This window comes from Haliaeetus leucocephalus, unplaced genomic scaffold, assembly GCF_000737465.1.
Source record: "Haliaeetus leucocephalus isolate CR32 unplaced genomic scaffold, Haliaeetus_leucocephalus-4.0 Scaffold555, whole genome shotgun sequence".
NCBI classification, from domain to species: Eukaryota; Metazoa; Chordata; class Aves; order Accipitriformes; family Accipitridae; genus Haliaeetus; species Haliaeetus leucocephalus.
The window spans coordinates 9,219,452-9,243,703 of record NW_010972991.1 but is presented as its reverse complement, the minus strand read 5'-3'; the positions used below and the strand labels follow the sequence as shown (position 1 = coordinate 9,243,703).

General features: G+C 42.4%; 1 protein-coding gene across 1 annotated transcript; it reads left to right on the top strand.

Moving 5' to 3' along the window:
- Positions 1-4,986: 4,986 nt before the first annotated feature.
- On the top strand, positions 4,987-23,693 carry COLEC10 (collectin sub-family member 10 (C-type lectin)). Its single transcript, XM_010576973.1, has 6 exons — positions 4,987-5,434; positions 16,797-16,868; positions 18,346-18,417; positions 20,390-20,443; positions 21,724-21,819; positions 23,302-23,693. Exons 1-6 carry the CDS (start codon positions 5,287-5,289, stop codon positions 23,691-23,693), a joined length of 834 nt encoding a protein of 277 aa, XP_010575275.1. The 5' UTR covers positions 4,987-5,286.
- The last annotated feature ends 559 nt before the right edge of the window (positions 23,694-24,252 follow it).

The window sequence follows — 24,252 nt, the reverse complement described above, 5'->3', positions numbered from 1 at the left end:
TGAAACACTAGTGTGTTGGCAAGCAAAGCTCAGTTTTGCACTAATACAAGGCTTTGTACAAGGCTCTGTCAGTCTGTACTTCAAGGTCAGTGACTTTTCTGTTCTCTTAAAAAATGTTAAGGAGAGCAGGATCAACCTTTTTCAGTTTGTTATGGTGGGGAGCATATGTGTTCTCTTGGGGCAACTTGTGCATAACTTTGTCGCTGATCCCTACTATAAACTTAGAAAGCAAACTCGAAAGACTGCATGCCAGTTCTATTTCAGTTCACAGCACTGTGTTTAGGTCTGTTTCTAAATATAAATACATTCATTAGCCATGAAATCTTCTGTTTAATTGCTTACATGGGGGTTTTTTGGTTTTTTTTTTTTTAGAGAGGAGCCTCAAACTAGAATGGGAAGGGCATAACTAGGCAGGACAGAAATGTGATTCCAGACAGAACATTACAGTTGGTCCCTATTTCTGCAGCTCAAAATAACAGCTCTGCAAAGAGCATCGGGGATGTTCAAATTCCAGAGCCAGAACTAAGCTCTGTGGCTCAAGACACGATGCGATCCCTAGGAGTAGAGTGAAGGAGAACTCTAAGACAGAAATGCCTGAGATAAGACTGTAAAAATCCAAGGCTGGGTACACGCCCGTAATCTCTCATGTGTAAACAAACAGTTAAATTTGTGTCAGAGAGCAGCATGTTCAGTTTTCTGAAGAAGACATGTTTCCCAGAAGGAATTACATAAATATTTATGAAAATGAAGCAGGAAATATTTTCCCAGGGTAGGACACTGGTTCAGCACTGCATCAGGTCAGCAGAAGCTGGGGTTTATTTTGTCAGTCTTCCCCTGGAACTGAATCATTGCCCTCTTGTTTGCAAAAATCTGTTCTGACACAGGAAGAGGCTGCGCTTAGATAAACACAATTACAAACCACACCGAGTATTTCACTTTCTATCGCATCTCTGAATGCATATGTGAATGCCTTACTTTTTTGGACAGCTTCTCCAAGTGACTGCATGGAAAACAATAGCAATAGGTATCTGTCTTAGGCCTCTCAGGAAGGCTGTTGCCATATGAGTAAAGTCAAAGGCGTCTTCAGTAGAATTGAAAGCCTGCAGGCTAACTGTCACAGAATATTCTCAATGAAAGTGTTCGAAATAAAACTGCTTATAACACATTCACTTTGAGCCAGTAAATTCTTGCAAAGTGCAAAAGTTAGAAATGCAAAGTTGTAATGCAGTGCTACCTGAGTGAGCAGAAGTTACACACAATTGAGGTCTGTTTAAAAAACAGGGTCCAGGGTTTAGTACTGCACCTCATAAAGTGTCCAGCAGCTCTCTGAATCTGTGGTCTGCAACCCAAGCTCCTTCTGAGATTTCAGTGCTGACCAGCTGTTCTGCTCCCTGGGCACCAGCTGTCTCCAAATCCCTCCTGCGTCTCAGCAGACACTTTCAGCTGGAATCTGGGGCAGCTTTTCTGTTTAAGGGCTAAAAGCTGGGGGAGATAGGAGTGGGAAAGGAGAGGTAGGAGTATCCCAAGAAAGGGTTGTAAGCTCTAAAGCAGACATAAGGTTCTCCCAGAGCGCCATCCCTGTGTCAGACCAGGGAAAGCTCATGCCCATCCCTCAAGGTACCCAAGTCAACAGACTCAAACTCACTAGCAGGAAACCAGGGAGATCATAGTTGATAGGGGAACATATATTTCTACACTGCTGAGGCTGATGAAGCCCCTCAAATATCCAACAAGGATTACCTAAAATCATTGGAGTCCTACAAGCTCTGTTTACTGAACATAGAAGCAAGGAGATTTTGGACAATTTTGTCCTTAGTTTGGTTCTTTTTGTCAGTTATTTGCAGGCATATCAAGGTCTAGTCATTGTTTATATCTTACTCAGAGGAACAACAACTGGTGGAGACTGTGTTTACAGGCTCGAGTAGTCATTGCGTGGTGTCAAAACCAAAAATGACATTTTACAAAATAGCCCTAGGATTACTTTCATCCCTACACTTGGCAAACCACGTTACTGCTTTTCCTCTTCCATTCTCTCTAAACTTTGCCACCATGATTGATGTATCCGGTATGACAGGCTGAAACACTCCAAATTGTCATGACCTCTGATACCAGGAGAACTGAAACGATCTAGGATCCCAAAGCTGAGAAATATTGTACTTTTTTTCTTTTCCTTCAGATGCCCCCAGATTTATTCAGTACAGTAAGGTACAGAACAGGAAAGCTCTCCTTAATACTAAATTTGGGTTAGGAGGGATGCCAGTGGACTCAGCACTTCTGGCTGAATCAGCCCATGGTTATAAGCAAGATGTATTAACCTGGAGTTCAACCACAGGATCTGGGACTCTACAAATTATTAAAATTGGCTGTAGATCTGACCACCTTTGGATGAACACCATTTCAGGATGTTGTCTGTATTCCTTATAGTCTATTGACATTTAACTGCTAACGTCTGAAGAATAAGCAAGTGAAGGTAATACAAATTACAAAGGAAGTACTTGGACTCCAAGGAGGCAATGCACTACACAAAGGTTACCTGGCTACTGCTCATCTCAAAGGAACAGAATCTTTCAGGATTTTCTTTTGTGTCTTCTCAGGGTTTCCTTGTAAAACATTCACACCCTAGCAAAGGTTTGCTTTATGTCTTTTATGTCTGGACAACACTGCCTAGTTTGTTTTTCTCTCTTGCCTACAGACATTTCTCTAAGCCCAATTCAATGAGAATTAACATGCACAATAGGCAATGTGCCTCATTAAATCGCCATCAGCAATGAAGCTGCTTGCAGATTCTTCAGTGAAACTGGTTTGATAAATACTGATTTGCCAAAATACCAAGCTTTTCGTGCTAGTATATCAGTTTTGATGGATTGCCTGTTAAGGCAGGTTTCCTAGCTCCAGGACAGGATTTCTGGTCCAACATACAGGAAGACATAACTGATTAGCAAACAGCCTTGTAATAAGGCAATATAACCTTAAGGCTCTAGTGTAAACACTGGTTTGAATTAGGCAGAGAAAGAATTTGAATCTGGATCTCCTACATTTTAAGTAAGTGCCTTCATCAGCAAGTTCTTGGATATATTAAACTTCATTTCTCACTGTGTGTTTAGGGGTTTTGTGACTGTCAGGAAGAAAAAAAAAAAAAGAAGGGTCTTGATTTCTTTTCTAATGTGGAATGAGAATATTTGTAAATGAACACAGCAATAGTAGTATCAGAAAAATGTTCCCTGCTTAGTCCTGGTCAGCAACTGAAGTGGTTAAACAAATGGTTTCCTCTCTCGCTTACACTTACCCCTCTTTATCCCAGATAAATAACAAAGAAGTCACTGTAAGTCTCTCAGTACTGTGGAACAGATAGCATCATTCACGTCAGTTTGGCAACATTTCCCAAAATGCCTCCTCCAAAGCTAAGTACACTAGCTTCCCACTCCTACGCTCTCTATTCTTGCTCTTACATTGACCTTCTGCTCACAAAATGGAAAGTGAAGAGAAGAAAAAGATAAATAAAACAGATTTACAGTGTACAAGTCAGAGGCACAGTGCCCAACGCAAATCACAGAGGAACAAGTTTATTCCTGGTACGACTCTATCCATCTATAATCCCAGCTTTCTCTTTCCTCCCCCTCTAGCTGTGGTGTATCCATTATCAAGGCCACATTTGAGGGTGTTAGTTAGATGACATTTATTAGGACAGAGACCACTATTTACTTCTGAAAAATACTGTATACAGTTTAACAAAAAAGAAAAGTGTTTTGAAAAGTGGGACAGTCTGTAACCAGGCTAGAAAGAAAGAGGGAGAGGAGTGTCTTGACCCCTCTTGGGACTTTGGCCAACATTTCATCCCAGATGAAAGCTTGAAATCAAAGCCTTCCTTCAGCCTTTAAGAAAAGGTATTTGCTTTTACATCAGTGTTGCTACTTATTCTGTCTACCAAAAGGCTGAAATGTTGTCGGGCTAAAGAACTAACACTCTTTTAAATAATGAGGAAAGCATCTCAAAAGCTATTATTATAGGAAATAATTTTTGCCTAGAATGGAAAGCAAATGTGCTCTCACACACTAGGCAGTTCAAAAGCATAGTTCAGCATTTTGAGTAGCTGTCTCCTTCGTTGTGTGAGAAACCAGAAGTTAACAAACATCCTTGAAAGATTACAAATACTCATCTCCCCTTTGTTTTCTGCTAGGCTACCTCGAACGGTCTGCTGTCCCCGGTTACTGTGCTCTCCCTAAGAGAAAGCTAGAGTTTTTTCTAGGAAGGGATTGCACATGGATGGGTATCTGTCACAGTTCCTTCCAAAAGTATATATAGAGGTCTTGCATGCTACCTGTTCCTCCATCCAAGAAGCCTCCTACACCTGGTTTCAAAGTCCTAGCACCCAACTGAAAACCTGACAGCTACCTCATGCGGATTTGAACCAGCAGCAGCTCCTGGACAACCCAAAGATGACATTCTGCTGGGACCTATGCTACACCACTGTCCTGATATATGGTCTCTCCCGGTACAGGGGAAAGGTGATATGGGAGGAGGTACTGCAGTCATTCAAGCTTCTCCTGCTCTGTGGTTTCAATCCTGAAGTCTATCATTCTGTACTGTGTCTACCAACATAATTTGAGCTTGCAGCAACCATTGTGGAGCAATCTGTAAGCACAAAACCATCATTTGTGGGTTTCTGGCTCAAATACCCATTGATAACATCAACTTTTCATTTGCTACTCTGGGGACTATTGGTACATGGCACCCAAAAGGTGTGAAATAGCACCAGTGACTTCCACCCACAGCTCATCCATTGTCACTAACAGTCCCCTTGGAGAAAAGATTTTGTGAAAAAGCCTCTCTACATGTTATATGGAGTCTGCATTACTCTTCCAGCATACAACCAGCCACAAGTATCCTATAACTAATTAGTACTCACTTGGATACAATACCAAAGTCTTTTGTCTCTTGAGTAAGTGAAAAGCTGGGCATGAAGAGTCAGTGCCGAAAGGAAAAAAAAATGACAAAAGAGATATTCCCATCTATTGAAGAAATTTTCCATGGCAAAAGCAGCCAAACATCTCACAGATAAGAGATAAATTGGAATAAACAGCTGTCAGTGTTAAATAAATATCCTGGATAATGTGCAGGACAGAAATAACTACAGCATCGTCAAACTCCTTTCTTCACTTTATTTAGCTGTTCTTGCATGTAGCTCCCAATCTTTGCACTGCTTCAGTTAGTGGAGCATTTATTTTTGAGTCGGCTGCATTTGTTAAGACTGTAACAACGAAAGGCATTTCCTGAGAAGCTGCAAGGATGAGCAGCAAGAAAGAACAACAGCTAAGGAAATACGGGACCCTAGTAGTGCTTTTTATCTTCCAAGTTCAGATTTTTGGTTTTGATGTTGACAATCGACCTACAACAGATGTCTGCTCGACACACACAATTTTACCTGGACCAAAAGGTGAGGAATATCAGGTTGCTAATGCTGAGACCAGTACTGATAAAGGCTGATTTTTAAAAATAGAGACATGGAGGGCTTGTGGCATGGGCTGGGGATGAAAGATGTGAATTATTGCGGACTGTACAAACGTCTAGAAAAGTGGAACTGTGATAGGGGAAAGTGATGAAGCAAGGAGATTTGAATTTGCTTTTCTTCAGTTTTAGGAACAGTGTCACATATTCTCATATAAATTAGAGGTGTCCTTTTGCATCTTTCTCCAGCCACATAAATCTTCACTTACTTCTTGTATTCATCACACAACCAGTACTGCTAGCAGCCACAGATTGAGTTACTTTGTCTAAAAGTAGGCACCTCTTGTGAACTGTTAATGGTTCACTTTGCACCTGCAGGTAGGAAGAGATGCAATATTTAAAATGACTGAACTGTCATTATTTCTAAATGTTTACTTGTAAACACAGCTCTACTGCATTCATCAGACCTGATCCAGCAGCTCTTGTTGAATTAAACAGGACCTTCGCTACACATTTCAACAAGAACTGGATCAGCTCTGGCATGTGCAGGTCTTTTATCTTCAAAACACTTTGCAAATATCTGAAACCAAATATTCTGCATTAACTTACTTTTTGTGTAACACAGCTAACGTCAATGGAATTGCCTGGAGGGTATCTCAGCCAAAAATTAGGTCCATGATGTACAAATCTATCTTGCAGTGACACATCTAAAATATATATTCCACACCATGGCTATTGCAGTTCAAACTATTGCTTTCTTTTTAGTAACTCATTGTATTTTTCTATAGGCTACAGACTGAGAGAAAAAAATGCAACTGATTTAAATTTTAAGCAAAAAAAAAGATTATCAAGTCAGAAGCACTGTTACAGACTCATTTGTTTTTATGATGGATTATTCAAATGCATGTTGCTTAAAGGACCATTTTTAATCAGCAAGTTAATTTCTTTATGATTACAATCCAAGCTTAAACTTTTGCTGCCACAGCATAAATGCAGAGAGATGTAATGATCCCTAAGGGAGCTAGTGGGAGTTTGTTTAGTTAGTATCTGAATAATGGCAGGCTGGAGAACAAAGTTTGACAGAATTGTGTTTAACAAGTCACAAGGCTAATGAGGTGGTCTGGTGACAACATGAGAGTAGCTGGGACTCCAGCTGGTTTCTGTGGTCTAGCTTGTATAGGGAGCATTTAAAGGTTAGATATTATGGTTCTTTGCAAGCATGATACTGAGAAAGTCAGGATTTAGTCATTACCAGTCCTGCTGCCTCCTGGCTGACACCAAGACACAAGAGAGCCAAACAGTATATTGGCATGGTCCTCACTACTACTTTAAAATTAGATTACCATGCCCAAGATCCATGACTGGTAAAAGGAGTATTGAGTAAATCACCTCCAAATTACTGGCTCACATCCATTGCAGGTCATCAAATACATTTTGCAGTCTATGTGATATGATCCTATAGCCCAATTTCAGTTCCTACCAGAGCTGAGCTCATCCAGGACAGTTACAAGTGGCTCTCAATGGCACTGGTTGTTTTGACTGTCAGTCAGCTGGGCAATTAAAGACTGACCAGGCTGGGTGTGTGAACTACCCTGTAACTCCTCAGGCATCCCTTGTAGTCAAGGATGAAGCATGCTGACCTAATACGGCAGAAGGAAGTCTGTCCCGCTGCCAGTTTTCCTCTATCCATCTTATGTCTACAGACTCAGAGCGCATGATCCCCAGCCTACGACCACACCACAGCCACAGGCAACACTTTGCTGCTCAAACTTTAACCCTAACAATGGACAAGTCTCTGACTTTTGTTGCTTTAAGTTTTACTTTCTGTGCTACATCTGTTGTGCCTCTTTGTCCACCATTCTCCCAAAAATGGGCTTTGACCCACCCTGCACAATTTTCACCCCCTCACCTCCATCTGTTCAGCACCTTCGGCTATGGCAGAACACAGCGGTGCTCCCACAAGACAGAGGTGCTGAGCTTGCACAGTACATTGGCCAGCTTTTTGTACCACCACAGGCCAGATTCCTATTGTGGCAACTTCCTCCTTCCATATGAACACGGGAGTGTCTAATGGGCCAAAGCAACTAGCTGTAAGACTTCCTACACTGTCCCACCTCACCTATCTCAGTGCAAGGCAGAAATTGTCCTGTAGGCTCGATCCAGTCTGTGGGCTACAAGTGGGATGGTGTCTGGTGCTATGCAGCAGCAATAATGCTGTTCCCATCACACAGCACAATGGAGAGGAGAAAACTGAGGGCAAAGTGAGGTTGCTTGCAGAGGCTCAGAATTTATAGCCCTTTATTTCTTGCACTATTGGAGGTTGCATTACTCACTTCATCATCTAGGCGTTCACAGTTGCTGCAGGAGCAAGCACCCAACCTCTCCACATGCTCACCCTGAAAATCATCTATTCAAAAATGGTCATTAGAGTTGTGAAAATTCGCCACTTCTTGTACAAGCCAAATGTAACTTGTCCAAGTTAATTCGTGCAAGCCAAATTCTTCCCCTTCAAAAATATACTCTGTTATGCTCATACCTGAGATGTCACAAGAGAAGTATGATATGAGCAATGGGATGAAAAGGAAGGGTAATTCCAGGCTGATTACCAGGAAAGTCTTCAAACCAGTTGTGACAGTCCCACCAGCTCCCAAAAAGCATGAGGCAAAACCAGAGGCCTGTGTGTATAACACAAAGAACTAGCAAATACTCTGGAAGGATGCAGTCTCCCAGGAACAAAAGGAATGCAGTAAATGTCCTGTAAGCCTTTTGCACTTTCTGTTGCAATGATAGAAGTCAATCTGAATTAAACTGCTCAGCATTAGAAACGAATAGGAGTTTAAGTCTGACCTCTGGTGGTTCTGCGTGATGCAAACCAGGAGCCTTGCTATCCCCTTCATCTATCTGCTGCTTTTCTGTCCCCGGTGCAAGCAAACGAAAGTTGAAGTCTCTTTGTAATGAATTATGCAAAGAAATTTTCTAAAGAGGCATTCCAGAAAAAGGTGAAAAAAAGAGTAAGAGAAAAACAAAAGCTGGCACTCCTCTCCCAGTTTCCTTTTCTAGGCAATACTCGGGTCTCTTCTGAAAAAGAGGGGACTATTTTAGTGAACATAGCCCTAGTGCAATGGCTGTCTTGTTCTGCCTTCCTGAAAAAGCTTTCGAGGTACACAGCAAGCTGGCTGATATAGCAGTTAAAAACAGAAATGTGTGAGGCATTTTCTAGGATCCTTATCGAAATCCCCTAGGAAATGAAAAAAGGAAAAAACCGATGTGCTTTGGACCAAACCAGAATTTCAGTATTCGTAACTAGTAATTTTCAGTGTTTGACCTGAGATGTTTAGGAACAACATGGTCTTATCTGGAGTGCTGTGGCACAGGACCTCTGAAAACTTATATTAGGTAATGCTGATCCACAGCTGAGTAACTAGGGCAATAAATGCCAAGTTCTGTACTCCATCGACTTCTTGAGTCCAAAGAGAACCAGATCAAGCATAAACAAAACAACAAATTTCCCAGGGCAGCCAAGTGATTGCCCTCGCAAAATTAGTCATGGCCCTATTGCTTACTTTCCACCCTTCCAAGCCTGGAAGCAGGCTGGCTGTTGCTGCTGCTGAGACAGGACCTGGGACTGTGGGGAGGCAGCAGCTAATGCAGCGAGAGCAAAAGCACCAGTTGTTGGTCCATGGCCTGGCAGCGGCAAGAACACCAGGTTCTGCTGCCCTGGGCTCTGCCTTCAACCGGTGTCCCAGCTCTGTCCTTTCTTCTAGCCTGCTCTCGCCTGGAGACTGCAAGCTCAGTTTTGTCTAACCTGCAAAGGAAGTTTTAAGTGGGCTGTTGACGTAGATGAGATGGGATCTGACCTGGTCTGAGTAAGTCAATAAGCAACAACATGAGGGCAGAAATAAGCAGAGGCCCCAAAACTTTGACTCCTAAACTCCTATCAAAAGCATGGCCAGGGGAGAAGAAGACCGGGGCAGGGCTGGCTCTGCGGAAGCTGATTTCACTTGGATTCGTGGGAGCTCAGTGCTTCAGAGACCAGCTCCAGATCTTGCTATCTGTCCCAGGTCCCAGCTCATTTCCTTTGAAATCCAGACACAGGAACTTCAAAGGTCTTGAATCAGATCCAGGTTGAGAAACTGGAATGAGATGAAATCTGAAGAATACCGGGAGTTTCCCATAGCAATTTAGATGTAAAACGTTTCCTTATTATTATTTCTGACAAATGATGCTTATAAACTCTATGACATTGGCTGGCCCCTCAAAATAGCATTTGCTGTGGTCTCCAATATAGCTGTCCATCTCTCAGCTTTAATTGCGCTTACGCAATTCCACTCCTGGAAAATCTCAAACTCTCTCAGAAACAAGATATGCTGTTATCCACATTTCCTTCCGAAAATATAAAATGCCTTACCACATCCTATAGGCTGTTCAAACCTATAACTAAACTTTCCTCTTAGCGCCTCACGTTTGATCTGGAGCCCTTTAATTTCAACACATAATTCTATTTTTCATGTCTTTTAGACTTCCTCATTTTAGCATACATTAAGTTTCTGACATTTATCAGCCTGAGCTACAAAGCATGTATGTATGGGCTTAAATACATAAATTCAAAAGATATTGGGTCTGTATTTCTTACCAATGTCAGTCTGATTCCTCACTGAAGCCACCAAAATCTGTGGGTCTCTGAGATCATGTCAGAATGGCAGGGGAATAGTCCGGGAAAATTAAATTGGGCAGACTAAGTGAAAACAGAATCAGGAATAATTTTAATTATTTTTGTGAAATAATATATGTCCCAGTCATGCGAAAAGGCCAACACTTTCAAATAATACAAGTCAGCAGAGCTTCACTGAGCCTACTGAAGGCTTGAGTCTGGCTCATGCAATGCAATAGGAGAAGAGGGTATTTCCACTGAAGTTAGTGGATGTTTATAAGTGGAAAGCAGAAAAGCGAGCAGACAATCCAGTTTATATTTGAAGAGTCTTTCTATTTGACCAGGGAAGGGCCCCTGTTGTCTAATTTGGAACTGGGTAAAAAAATACAAGTCCAAGACCTTGTGAGAAAAATGCTTTATTTCTGATGGCGGAATCTGTGGGAGCCCTGCATGTTCCTGCAGGACACGTGGGAGAGTGGCTATGGGTGCAGTTGCACACTACAGCTGCACTCATCTGTCAGGTTTTCTGCCAAAAAGGGAGGCCCAACATCTTCTTTTCCCCCCACTCTATGTGTTCCTACCTTCACCTTATGCTGGCTCGGCTGTTTACTCATCAGACTTCTCACTCAGCTGATTCAGCTCACTCACGAAAAATATGTATTATTTGCCTTATTTATATTCCTCTGTTTAGTGAGTTTAATTACTTCAACACAGGATCAGAAGACTGCTCAACATCAGGCAGAGGGGAGGGAGGCATGCAAGCCAGTGCTGGGGGCTGAAGGGAGGAGGGACGGGGAAGAGGACAGCGTGTCAGACAGGCAGAGGATGTCAGGAAATCCTGTCCTCACTAGCCAGATACAGCTTGAAAGCAAGAATCCCCACTGCTACAGGAAATTTGCTAAGGATCTAAAAGACACCGAAAGTGAAATTAGAGGAAATCTTGAGGCTTTCCATTGACGTAGCTGTGATGTGCTCGGACACTGGAAAGACAAACTGGGCTGTATTTGCTTATTTCTTGGAGTCTGCGACTCCCTCTGGTGACAAAACCTCTCAATAGAGATTGTGCGTGCTCAAGTGATGCAAAGGTTCACCCTGCTTGGGGTCGTGACTCTGTGTCCCCAGGCTGCAGAGCTAATCCTGTGGCTCTCTGCAAAGCTCTTCCAGGAGGGCAAGGCATTCAGTTGCTCCTGGAGGGTTCTCAAGGCTTTAGGACGATGCACATATCCTTGTCTCCTTAGTTTAACACCCAGGACAAGGAGAAATCACCTGTACTCTTCATATTCTGTCTGTGGAGGTGGAGAGGGTCCCTACACCACCTCAGGTGGGACTACGAGCATGAAACATGGAACTCAGCAGAACTGTGTCACGCATGAACCCTGTAATAGATTGCATACAAAGCCTTTGTGGTGGGACATTGGCTATGCCTAGGAATGCTAAATGCATCTACTGCAAGCAGTGCAAAGCATCCAAGTGCATACTAATCAAAATTAACCATCCTTCCCCTCCTCACTGCAAATCAGTCACGCTCCCAGGGCTCCTCAAGGACTTTTTGGCTGGATGTAGGCTTTTTTCAATTCAGAGTATCTGATGTAGGAGGACGACTGTGCTGTAGCGCAACATAAGTGGTGTTTCTATCATTTGAAAGGGTGGATATGCCCTGGAGTGTGGAGGAAAGTATACCAGCGAAAGAAGAGGCTGAGAGAGCATTAACATTTCTGTAGTATTTTTGGTCAGAAGACAGGAACTGGAGCTGACCTGAGGCCATGGCTTGCCAGCACACCTGACAAAGTGTCTCAGTAAAACCCTGCATGGACCCGGGGAGTCTCTCAGCAGAGCTCCGAGTGAAAAGACTATGTGCTCACAGAGAAACACACACATAAACCCAGCCAGGAGTCTCCTCCCAGCTTCAGCCTTTAGGCAGCCTGCAGACATGCTCTAACTCTGATGCAGAGCGGTCTCTACAGATAAATGTGGGCTCCATAATCCCCAGGGATTGCACCCTGATTCTCCAAGAACCGGGGTCAGCCTTCGATCACGAGACTTGGAGAGTTACTAAACATATGTGAACAATTTGACCTGAAAACTTCCTCAATTCATGAATACAAAATAAAAAATACAAGATAAATTGCCTACAAAAGATTCGTCAAGGAAATCTAAGTCACTTGAAGGTCAGTAAATTCTTACTAATTAAATTCTTACAAAATGTAACCTCTCAACATTGTGTTATTTAGTGAAACTCCTAAAAAGGCAGAGCTCCTTTCAACTGCCTAAAAATCCTGCTGATTATTAGACCTTCAGCATCTTCCTAAGCTTGTTTAAAGGAGAAGGAAGGACTAAGGTTCCCTCTCAATTACAATTAAAATTTTTTAATGGCTGCAACAGTCATTTACTGCTTATAGTTTCTGCTTTCCTCCTGTCTCGCACAGTCCCAAGCTGGAAGAGTCTAGTAATTTATTGTTTCATGTGTTCCATTTTAATAGTCTGATATTTTAAATCTGTGACACAGAAGTGAATCAGCTTGAGGGAATACTAACAAGGTTGAGAAATGGTCTTGCTTCAGCTACTGGCTCCAAGTGCTTCACCCATGCTTCAAATGCTAGTGCAGTGCATTATCTGACATCCTTGCAACCACAGTATTAAGGTGACAATCCGCTAATTAGGTTAAAACTTAACTTGACACTGCCCCAAGTGTAAAGCAGCACAAAGGAGAGGTTAATCTCTAGGTATAGGCTACAAGCATATGAGGTCAGGGACCAGAGGGGTTTTCTTCTGTAAGAAAACTCATGTTGCACAAAGCACAGTAGTACACAATGCAAAAACCCAGTTCAGAGTACTGCCAGGATTTAGATTCAGTTTTCTGGAAGATTACAAAAAAGTGGCTAATACAGCGGTATGGCCTGTCCACATGAAGTCCCAGGGGAAAGGGAGAGATGCTTATTTTAAATTAGAGACAATGCCAACTCAACCCCTGCCCAAAACAAAGTCAACCAGCCTCTCACAATCCCTCCTACCTGGTTGCAAATCATACCAACACCACAAGGGGGGAGCATAACCCAAGAGTTCACGTTTCTTGCCAAAATCTGAGATGACTGCACAGAACAGCTGGAGGACACAATGCATTTATAATTATAACACCATATCATCAAGCACTGGGCGTAATTCAGTCTTAAATTAACAATGAGATGGCACCACTAATTAATACTGTTTGCTTCTACCCTTGCTTTGTAATGGCCTACCCATTCTCAGCTGCAATATGAAAAGAAAAGCAGGATTTCCCTCCCTTACAGATAGGCAAATTATTATTCTTCCCATTTTCCCAGGTAGGGAAACTAAGGCAAAGTGTGTTAGGCTGCTTTACACCAAGATGAAACAGGTGATAGTTCTTACTTCCCTCTCCCTTAGGCTTTGAGAGGGCTTGAGCAAAAATTGGGACTACATGAGGTGTTAGCAACAGAAGTTGAGACGCTCCCTAATCTCTCAAAATCTTCAGAACAAACTTTCCCACACCTTTTATCCCTTTCATCTTCCAACTCTCAGTCTGATGGCCCATACAGGGTAACTTAGCTTCATCTCCAGCAGCCCTGTGTGTGAAAAGCTTGCTCCGAAGTCTCTCAGAAAAAATCATTGCAGCTTTTAGCGGCTCAAAATGTTGAAACTGAGATTGGAAGAAAACACCTTCAGAAAGTAATCACAGCTTCTCCACTGGTATATTGCTTTTGTTTCCTGGGCTCTAGTTCTAAGATTAACTGTCTAAGCAATGTTTCTTACAAAAAAAAAAACAACCAACCATCTTTCTCACACAGAGGTCTTCCTTCTGCAGAAAATATCAGTCTCTCTAGAGCCTTTAACCCAACAGAGCAGTCTGCAAGCCACGGGGAATGTAACTAGCTGGCCTGAGAGAAGCAATTAGGACTGCCAGGGTGATGGGTGGTCCTCCTGGTTTGGAAGGTCAGCAGGAATCTGGTTTGCTTTCCTGTGTGACACAGGCCAAAGAAACTCTCAGCAGTTTCTACACCAGACCCAGAGTTACAGCGTATCTTAGACAAAGGAATTCATTGTATGGGGAAAGGTTGGACATGAAGAGTCTCCTACTTCTCCCTCCCCTTCTGGAGAGCACAGTCCATTTGTTAATCCCCATGTTGCATTTCTAGTCAGGACTCTTTTCCAGCCTTTGAATCACACCCTGCTTCCTTTCTATTATCACACATTTCTCCCCCTGTATAGGTTTGCAGACCGTGATCAGATCAGCTCTTAACCTTCTCCTGGAATTTCATTTCACAAGCCCTTTGTCAGCCTCTGGGAATCTTTTCTGAATTTCTGAACTACTGGGAAATGACTGTTACAGTTTTCTCAAGGGTTTCATAGGTGGGTTTGGAAAGGAGAATTTCTTGATTTCTCAGTTGTAAATGTTGTTAGCACTGAGGCCAACAGCAAAATTAAACAGTACATTCTCTAGCTCTGCTGTTTGATGATCTCTAGACAGGAACCCAGTACAAGCAGGCATCCTTCCATCAGCTCTAGGCTCAGACCCACAACTTCAACTGGATATTTAAGGAGCTTGGCTTTTGGAAACATATACTGACTTTCCGAGCATTTTTTAAGAACTAGTGAAAATAGAAATATTTAAAATTTCTATTGCTGGCTGCTTACAGCCTTTTCCCTTCCTACTTTGTCCTGTAGCAGATAGGGTTAAAAACAAACAAAGCACCTGAGTGAGCCAGCAAACACACCACGACATGTTTCCTCCTTGTCCATCCCTCTAGCAAATGCTTCCTCCCTCTAACACCGACAGAAGTTCAGCCCTTTATCTTCCTCAGCTTGGACCACTGACCATCCCCCCCAGCGGGAACATCCTCCCCAGTGGGATCCCCCCATCCTGACCAACGGGACTACTCTGCCCTCCACAAGAGAGTCCCAACACTGGAGGTTTTTTCGGCATACAGGGACAGACTCAGTCCAGTCCATGTAACTGACATGGAAAGGAGCCAAACAGCTAATACTACATTTTATATGCTGCAATCAATATGCACCACTTCTCATCTGTCATCACCCCACGGAACAGCCCACGATATGCTACCTATGGCTACGGAAGTAGGAGAAGGTAAATCAGGAATGAGTGGGCAGTATTTTTCAGAAAATAAGAATGAGATCCAATGAAACGATCAGTCTGAAAGCAACCATGAAAAGCTACTTTCTTCTTCATCACATAATTATATCATTGACCTTTTTGCCACAGGATATTATAGGGGCCAAAAATATAAATGGGTTTAAAAGGCACAGGACTAATCTGTGCAGGGAAGAATCACTACTGGCTGTTCACGAGTGGTCTGGATGCAGTGCTTGGCTCAGGCAAGCCCTTTAAACCACTGCTCGTGGGAGGCTGGAAGTGGCTGCCTGGGTCATAGTCACCCTCAGCACACCCAGTTCCATGAGCACCTTCTGCCAGGGCTGGAGGCAACATCCTTGGAGAGACAGGTTATTGGTCTTGTCACGTAATGCTATTCTGTCCTCACTTCTCTTTTGCTGACATTCAGACAGACTTCCCTCCCTTGGGTACTCTGTATGCTGCCTCTTCTCCCCTTCTGGGCTGCAGGCACAGACACAACTGGCTGCCACTCACACGTGAGATCCTGGCTTGGCCAAAAGACTGTAGCGCTGCTTCCCACCGCATGGCAAGGCTTATTGCGGACAAAGGTAGGGGACAGGGGGAGAAGCTTTGGAAGGCTGCCTGTATTCAGTGCTGGTCATTTGTCGCAAAGGGGTGCAGGGGTTGTCCCCCCTCAACATTTGTCTTAAAAAAAAAAAAAAAGAGGAAAGATGTTCTTGGGATTTGGCTCAAAACTAAGAAGTAGAAGATAAGAAAATCAGCTCCAGACGTGCCTCCAATTTCCTGCATAATGTGAAGCAAAATTGTATGCTGCCTAAGGAAGGAGATAACATTTCTTTCCTACTAATTGCCGTCTTCTCCTTTAGACTGTAAGCTGCTCAGTGAGAGACTGTCTCTTACAATAGTAAGAGCACTTATATAGTACTAAACAGGAGCCTGTGTAATAGGGTCTTGATCTCATTTGGAGAAATCTCTGCACTACTGTAATAAATGCAATGATTTTACCTCTTACAGATACTCTGTGTATGACATTTTCAAAACAAAGCATTGGAGTACTTGCAAAACATGTTTGTTATATCAACATATAAATGTCACCTGTCAAAAACTGAAGGCAAGACTTCTGCCATACTAAGTGCTAAGGTCTATGTTAAGATCTATTTCAACATATTTACATTCCTCTCATTCCAAAAGCATCTGCATACCTTGAACACAGGGTCACTACAGAGTCACTAGGAACAATTAATAAATTCCTATTCCTTCCCTGGCAGTTCTTCCATGCATGTACAGGTTTCCCAACAGAGAAAGACTGGCTTATTTATCTGCTTTATAGCTAATAGGGCTTAGAGGGTAGGACTAGAAATTGGTGTTGTATAATACTTATGCTGGAATAGCCTCTCCAAAAGGGAATGTTTTTAGCTTTTCCTAATGGTGGTCAGATTCAACAGGTCTTCTCTGGAAATTTATCCCATGGCTACTGTGTCTTCAACGTGAATTAGTAGGAAAAAAAACCTGTGAACTTTAATTTCTGAGGATGAATACTTGCACTTCACTGAAAGAAATGTACCATGATGCTTTTTTTCTGTGTTTTGGAAGGGGATGAAGGTGAAAAAGGAGATAGAGGAGAAGTGGGCAAACAAGGAAAGGTTGGACCAAAAGGACCAAAAGGTATTTATGACACTTTGTTGGCTATTACTGATATGTGAATATCATTATATACAACCGTACTGGTGCATATGATCAGTGATGTTTAATGCTTTTCATTCCTGTTGCACCAGTGGATTTCACAACCCTGTCAAACATTAATCAGTGAATCTAACAATTCTCTGAGACCTTGGTGCAATTCCTACTTATACACAGGACAATTATATATGGCAATGAATTCAAAGAGTCGTGTAATAAACCTGTACATTTACTGCTGCTCTCCCAAGTGGCTGTCATGAGTGTGATCCAGAAGACCCAGATCATATATATAATCATTACCCAGATCATATGTATAATCAGAAAGACTACTGTTTGCCTGCTGAAATGATCCTTTAGTTAAAACTGAATTTTGAGAGTTATTTCCTAGTAATACATCAGGATGCCCAACAAAATTTGGTCTCAGTTGTCCCTATTTTGCAGAAAAGCAAAGGGAGGCATACACTGAGAAACAAAGTTCCTCTGATCAAACAGCATCTGAGCTGAGAACAAGGAGTCACAGATGTCTCAGGACTCAGCTCTATTAAATATATCCCATATCCACAGTGTGAGCTGGGCAGAGCATTCAGAGGCACCAGATGTGATTGTGTCAGCCTTGTTTGCATACTCTAAATCAAAAGCTTAATTTATCATTAGAGTTTAATGATAATGCATAGCCATAGTCTTTCTTCCTTGACAGTGGTTTAAGACTTTAAAATCACCCTGTTATTATTGTTATAATAAAAAAAACTTTTCCATTTTTAAATGCATTCATATGACTTCGCTTCTTAACTTAAAAAGAAGATCGGGTAAGACACAATGGAATCAGGTAACAAAGCATTTACGAAGCATCTTAGTGATGTTAAATTTGGTGTGCAAACTGAGATTCTCTAAATTGGGCTGTCATCACTAGCCAGCTATTTTAGAACTTAAACTATTAATCAGTTAAAAAGGCATTCATTATTTCGGTGCTCTGAGGACTGGAAAAGCACATACAGAAAAACTAGTAGCTTCCTATTTGCACTCCTGCTTTGAGAAAGATTCCCCACAAAGCCATGAGCACACTACCTCAAGGAAGAAGGAAAGGCTTTTGTCTGGGGTGGAGAAAAAAAAACCCAGACAAAACCTGCCATCAGCCTGGCTTGGCTGTGAAGTAAAATCAATATTTGAATACTCACTAGCAGTTTTAGTTTGTATTTTCTGTAAGACAACATGATGTTTCTGGGCATTTGAACAGGCAGTTGTACTAAGGTGCCTTGCAATGTCCTACCGTTGTATCTTACAGTAGCAGAGATCTGTGCTGTCCTCCTCCAACCATCCTTGGGGCTCCACTCATTTTGACTTTGCCACACATGCAGACTGGCCATGCCCAGGAAAAATAGCAGCAGTAGAGACCTAAATAGTGCCTTGGGAAAGAAATGACAGAAACCATCCATACTCTTTTCCTCTTTATTTCTTCTCCTAGGAAACAAGGGACCTGTGGGGGATGTTGGTGACCAGGGAATGCTTGGGAAAATCGGCCCAATTGGTGGAAAGGGTAAGCTCTGGTCCAGGAATTTTCTTGTTTTTCCCCTCAAGGTAAATATGTGTTTTGTGAGAGTTCCAGGTATGGAGTAATATGTGGCCAATGCCCTCCAAATAAAGTTATGCATAAAGATTGGTGATGAGAGCTGAGATATTCTCGTTTTATTTCCCATGTGCAATATATCTGACTTACTTGGCTAAAATAATTTGCTTTATGAGTAAAGAAATCAGTCCTCTTTGATGGTAAAAGAGGAAGGGAGAAATCAGGCCCTCGTGAAGTCAATCACCTGAACGCTCTAAAAGAGAAAGCCAAATTTTTGCCTCTGCTTTGGACGCTGAAGGCCTAAGTCAATATTCTGCTGCTGCTCAGGATGCCTCACCTTGCCACCTGCACTGCTGTGGGACACGTGAGCAAGCGGTGCACAGGACAGCTCGGTAAGGAAAGGATTTTAGGAGTTTTAAGAAAGCACTCATGTAACCAGGGACAACAACTACTTGCAAATCAAGGTAGACTCCAAGCCTACCTGGACAATAATTTCATGAAATTATGCTCCAGTCATCTGAGAAGAGGCCCAGGAATTCCTCTCCAGTATTCCTAAAGAGCTACTTAAGAAGGAATAGTACTTCTGCCACAAGGAGACCTGCCTTGAAAGCCGAGCAAGGACTCCACCATCCCCAGGGGAACTCTGTGGTCTCTAACCAGCACATCAACCCAGGCACGTGGGGGCTGGGTGGAACAATCTCTCCAGGGAGCTCCTCAACCCAATGTTTTTAATAAACCTTTGATGGCCTCTAGCCAGCCTTAGTATCAGACAAGAACAAAAGAATTTGGCCTGAGGGACTAATTTTCAGAAGTACCTAGACAACTGAAAACACAGATAGTTATCTCCCAATATGTCGTCAATCACCAAAGAAGAGAATTTAAGAATGCCACAAATTGCTTATCTTTATCTGTAAGTAAACCAATGCTCTGAGCCTTTAAATCAAGCTTTCTCTCAACCTAAATGTACAATTTATTGTCCCTTTCGTGTTTTTCTCATTTTCTTTCTTTATTTGCAGAAGCAAAGGTCACTAAGTCACTGTTTAAATCTAGCATTAAACATTCAAGTTCTTAATGAAGCAACTCTGAAACTTCAGCTTGTGTGTGCAGTGTCAAGCAATGCTAATTAAAATGACAGCCAACTCCTCATTTCTTTAAAAAACCACAACCATATAAAGGAAAAAGCCCATCAAAACACAGCCATCAACAAGGCAGAGCAAGCATTAATATTTTTTGACCTCTGAAGGTTTTAATTCATAAAAGAAGAGCTGACATGAATTTCAAGTGAAGTCTAGCTGTTCCTGATCCTAATTACAGCTGAGACTTTTTAAAAAGCTAGTCACCTTCACTTATATAGTAGCACAGCATTTGGAGAAGTATTTCTATGATTTTTATGATTTACAGAAGAAGAGGAAAGCAGTGGATGAAAATAAATCACATTTCCATGACCTGTATCTGAAAGGAAACACTGCTCCTTACTGACCTCATTTTGTGCAGGCGCTAACTGCTGCCCGCACACGTAATCTGTTGCACAGTGGCTTCGTGCACATCAGCCTCATCTGGTGCCTCATCCCATCATGGAGCTACTGAACCCAGGGAAGGGTTCTGTCCTGCAAGGCAATGAGAGAACCCAGGTCTCACCTCTCGCAGATTTCTTGAGTGCTTTCAGCCCCTCAGGATCATTTTGCAGTTTATATTTAAAGGAAGTGGTACCAGGAACCAGCAGCACACAAGATGCCTGTGTTATCAGTGAGTTAGCTATTAAAGGGTTCCATACACCAGAATTAATCATGGTTTGTTTGACTTGGCACATCTGTCAGTACAGTCCATCAGGGTCTCCTATCAGAAGCACACCGTTAATCTATTATTAAACAGGTTTTTCAAATACAGTCCCCTGACATGTGCACTGTCTGAGATCTGAGAATATATTTTCCTCTTTATTCAGGTGACAAAGGAGCCAAAGGCTTATTGGGGGTTTCTGGAAAAAAGGGAAAAGCAGGTATGCTATGCATCCTTCTCTGCAGAATGGTCAAGTCTGCTGGGTCTTTGATTTCAGGGTTAGTTTGTCTGGAGTTTCATAAAATTTTGAGGCCCATGGGAAAACTTGAGAATAGATGAAATGAACAGGAGGAGACTGAAAAAGTTTTGTTTAGCAAAATGAAGGCTTGGGTAGGGACATGACTGATGCCTATGAATATACCAACATACACAAAATACGGAGAAGAGTTATCTAAATTAATGGGCAATGTTTGATATCATAAAAACTAACACATAGAGAGGCCAGCAGTACATTTATGCTGGAAACTAGAAGAAAGTTTCTGAATACCAAAGGAATGAAGTCCTTTAAGAGTTTCCTAATAGGAGCATGGGGATGAAAAAATAAGTGATTTTAGATAGAGGATAATCTGTTGTCAGATGAATGCAATGCATTTGCTTACAGGAGGAGAATTTGGATCTGATGACCCAGAGAGTTCTTCTCACTCCTAATAACCTTGAATGTTTTCCCACCTTGAATGTACAGTTGTGTTCATTTTTAAGAGATTCCATATGCAATGCCAGTTTGGTTCTTAATGGGAGACCATCAGCAACTTATTTTCTTCCTGAGAATAACAGAGGAACAAACACAACCTATATCAAGCCAAATTTCAGTTCACCAACAAAATATAACTGAGACTTCAGTGCTTGAAAGTTATTATCTGAGTTGGTATTGACTATTACTGCTGTACCACAGCTGCATGCAGCAATTCACTAACATAGTCCTTCCACCAAAGTTTTGCCAATCCCACCTCTATGCATGCTCACAAAACTCCTTCACTGAGAAAGCAGCAGTTCCCCATTTCATGGATGCTTTCATTTTTATTAGAAGGCTGGGGAACCTGTGCTGTTTACAGATACAAAGGTAGACCTTTGGCATTCAGATGTAATCCTGTAGTGATCACCATGACAAGCCACGTCTCTGCAGCTAGGTGGAATCCATAATGAGAGGGGCAGAGGATGTGCAAATGCCACACTGATATGGGTGGAAAGAAGATGGCAAATTCTTCTGTCCACATTTTTAAAAGTAGGGATTCTTAGGCCAGTTAGTAAGGGAGTGTACAGAGCCAAAGAACTAAGTGTTTTGATCAACAGAGGTATGGCCAGTGGGGCAGTGTGAGACTGGCTCTCCACAAGTAACAGCCAAGTCTTCAGAAGGTTTGGAAGTGGGCTACAGACAACCCTCCATGCACAAGCACAAACGCTTCTAAACAGATAAATCCTCTATCCTTTGTATTGCATCAGGCACAGTCTGTGACTGTGGAAGATACCGCAGAGTTGTTGGACAGCTGAATATCAATGTTGCTCGTCTTAACACGTCCATCAAGTTTGTAAAAAATGGTAAGGATCCTTATGTATTTGATGTGATTTATTTGGCTCCTATAACATTTATCATTGCTATTCTTCTATCGTTGCTGCTCTATGGCAGCATCCATAGATGACCCAGAGAGTGGGTGCGAGGCATTCTGAAAACATATGGAAAAGAAACAGTCTTACGCCTGTAAAGATATAAGCAGCTAATGATTAAAAGCAAAAACAATACAGAAATTATCAACAGCACAACAGAAAGAATCATGAAAAGCACAAGGCATGGCCTGCTAACCACCTCTGCACTATCAATCTGCTCATGCTCAGCAGCCACTCAGGCAATGAAAGGAAAAAGGTTCTTTCAATCTGCTCCAGAGAGGCACGAAAAGCAATAGGAACCTCTTGGTCTTTCCACTGCACAGGAAGGCTGCAGACATGGTACTCCTAGTGCTCCCCTCAGTGCAAGCATCATTTTCCTGTAACAAGGGACCAACACTCAAAGACATGGGTTATAGGAAACCATGTCTGCAGGCAGCGCTGTCAGGTGGACGGTGCAAACTGCCCCCACTGAAAGGAAGGAAGCACGTTTCCTGGCATAGCAGAGATTTTGAGAAGGCTCCACCGCTGCTTCTGGGACTAGGTCTGTATCAGCAAATTAAATGTGTTTGAGACTGTTCCCTGGCACTATGGGCAAGCAGCACAGAACAGCACTCATCTATATTACAAATCCTATAAAACTGAATGCCATATTATTAGGAGTGTCCCTCTACTAACTCCTAAACTGTGCCTGAGGTAACTCCTGAATTGTTTGGGAGAGTGTTAGTTGCCCCAGGCCAAAGCTCTGCTCAGGACCATTCCAGAAATCCATCAGCTGGGACAATCAACCTCCACCTGCCCAGGCATGCTCCTTGGCACTGCTTAATTCACTAAGATATACACTGTTTGAGTAGTTTGCCTTTTAAAGCTGCTCAGCAGCCACAGTTTTATTCCTAGTCAATGCCACTTAGTGGCTACAGCAGCTCTGAACATCAGGCTGTCTTTAAAATGTCTTATTTTAGCAGTCACGTTGATTTTCCTCTACATGGAAAGGGCGTGAAAAGCTATCTTTACCCCTGTGCTTCTATCCCAAGACACTCTTTCACAATCTGTATTCAAAAACATGCAAAGCAACAGGGGTGACCCAGAGTTAGACATTGCTATTTGACCATTTAGCATGCCTTAATTTGATTAGTACTAGATATCTGTGAAGTAAAACTTAAATGTCACAGGAGACACATGCCAATCAGGACTGAATAGTTCTTGTCCTAACATGTGCAAGGTGCTTGTCAGTCCCATTAGTAGCATCAGTCTCTGATCATGTCCTCATTGTTCATCACAAATTCAGTGGTGGGAATACTTTTCCTCTCTCCCTTTTATTAATTCTAATGTAAACATCATCTCATTGTCATATTGGAACAGAAGCACCTTCAGTATCTGTTGACGTGCCATTAAACAATTTATTTTTCCCTTTTAAAGTTATAGCAGGCATCAGGGAGACAGACGAGAAATTTTATTACATCGTGAAAGAAGAGAAGAATTACAGAGAAGCCTTGATCCACTGCAGGGACAGAGGAGGAACACTGGCCATGCCTAAAGATGAGGCAACCAATGCCCTGATCGCTGACTACATCTCCAACAGCGGCCTCTTCCGAGCCTTCATTGGGCTGAACGACATGGAAAAAGAAGGACACTTTGTGTACGCAGACAGCAGCCCACTGCAGAACTACAGTAACTGGAAGGAAGGGGAGCCTCACGACCCAGCTGGCCGCGAGGACTGTGTGGAAATGCTCAGCACAGGAGAGTGGAACGACTCTGAGTGCCAAGTCACCATCTATTTTGTCTGTGAATTCCTCAAGAAGAGGAAATAAAAGTGCTGTAGAAGGTGCCTGGCACCTGCTGTACATACCATAACGTCTCCTCATTCATCCACTGTAGGGAGAGTAGACAATCAGGGATAGGGCTCAATCCAGCCTTCACCTCACTGGGTTAAGCAAGAGTAACTACTGTTAAGATGACAGCGACCATAAAGTCAGCACAGGTCTGCAGGGGGCATCCAGCCAGTTGTGAATTTTTATTTCATTTTTATGTGCAATTTAGGGTGGGCATTTCTATAGGTAATTTAGGGGCAAATTTAGAGCACACAGAGGTGAATATGATTTCACTAATGCCAGAAATAGTAAACTCACTAGTATATGAATTACTGATGTGCTTCACAAAGTCCACAGATGGAAAGAGTGTGATCTTTACTCATCTCTGATCTGCACAGGAAGTCCCAGTAATTCCCCTGTGACTTCAGAGCTGGGAGAATGGATTTGCAGTTTCTCTTGAAAAAATCCTTGTTTTGTTAGAATCGTAGAGTAATTTAAGTTGGAAGTGATCATCCAGTTGAATCTCCAGGGAAAGCAGGGCCACCTTAAACTTAGATTA

Coding starts and splice junctions, on each gene's coding strand:
- COLEC10 (XM_010576973.1), top strand. CDS start 5,287: ATGAGCAGCAAGAAAGAACAACAGCTAAGGAAATACGGGACCCTAGTA. Junction 16,869..18,345: donor TGGACCAAAAGGACCAAAAG/GTATTTATGACA, acceptor TTCTTCTCCTAG/GAAACAAGGGACCTGTGGGG. Junction 20,444..21,723: donor TGGAAAAAAGGGAAAAGCAG/GTATGCTATGCA, acceptor GTATTGCATCAG/GCACAGTCTGTGACTGTGGA.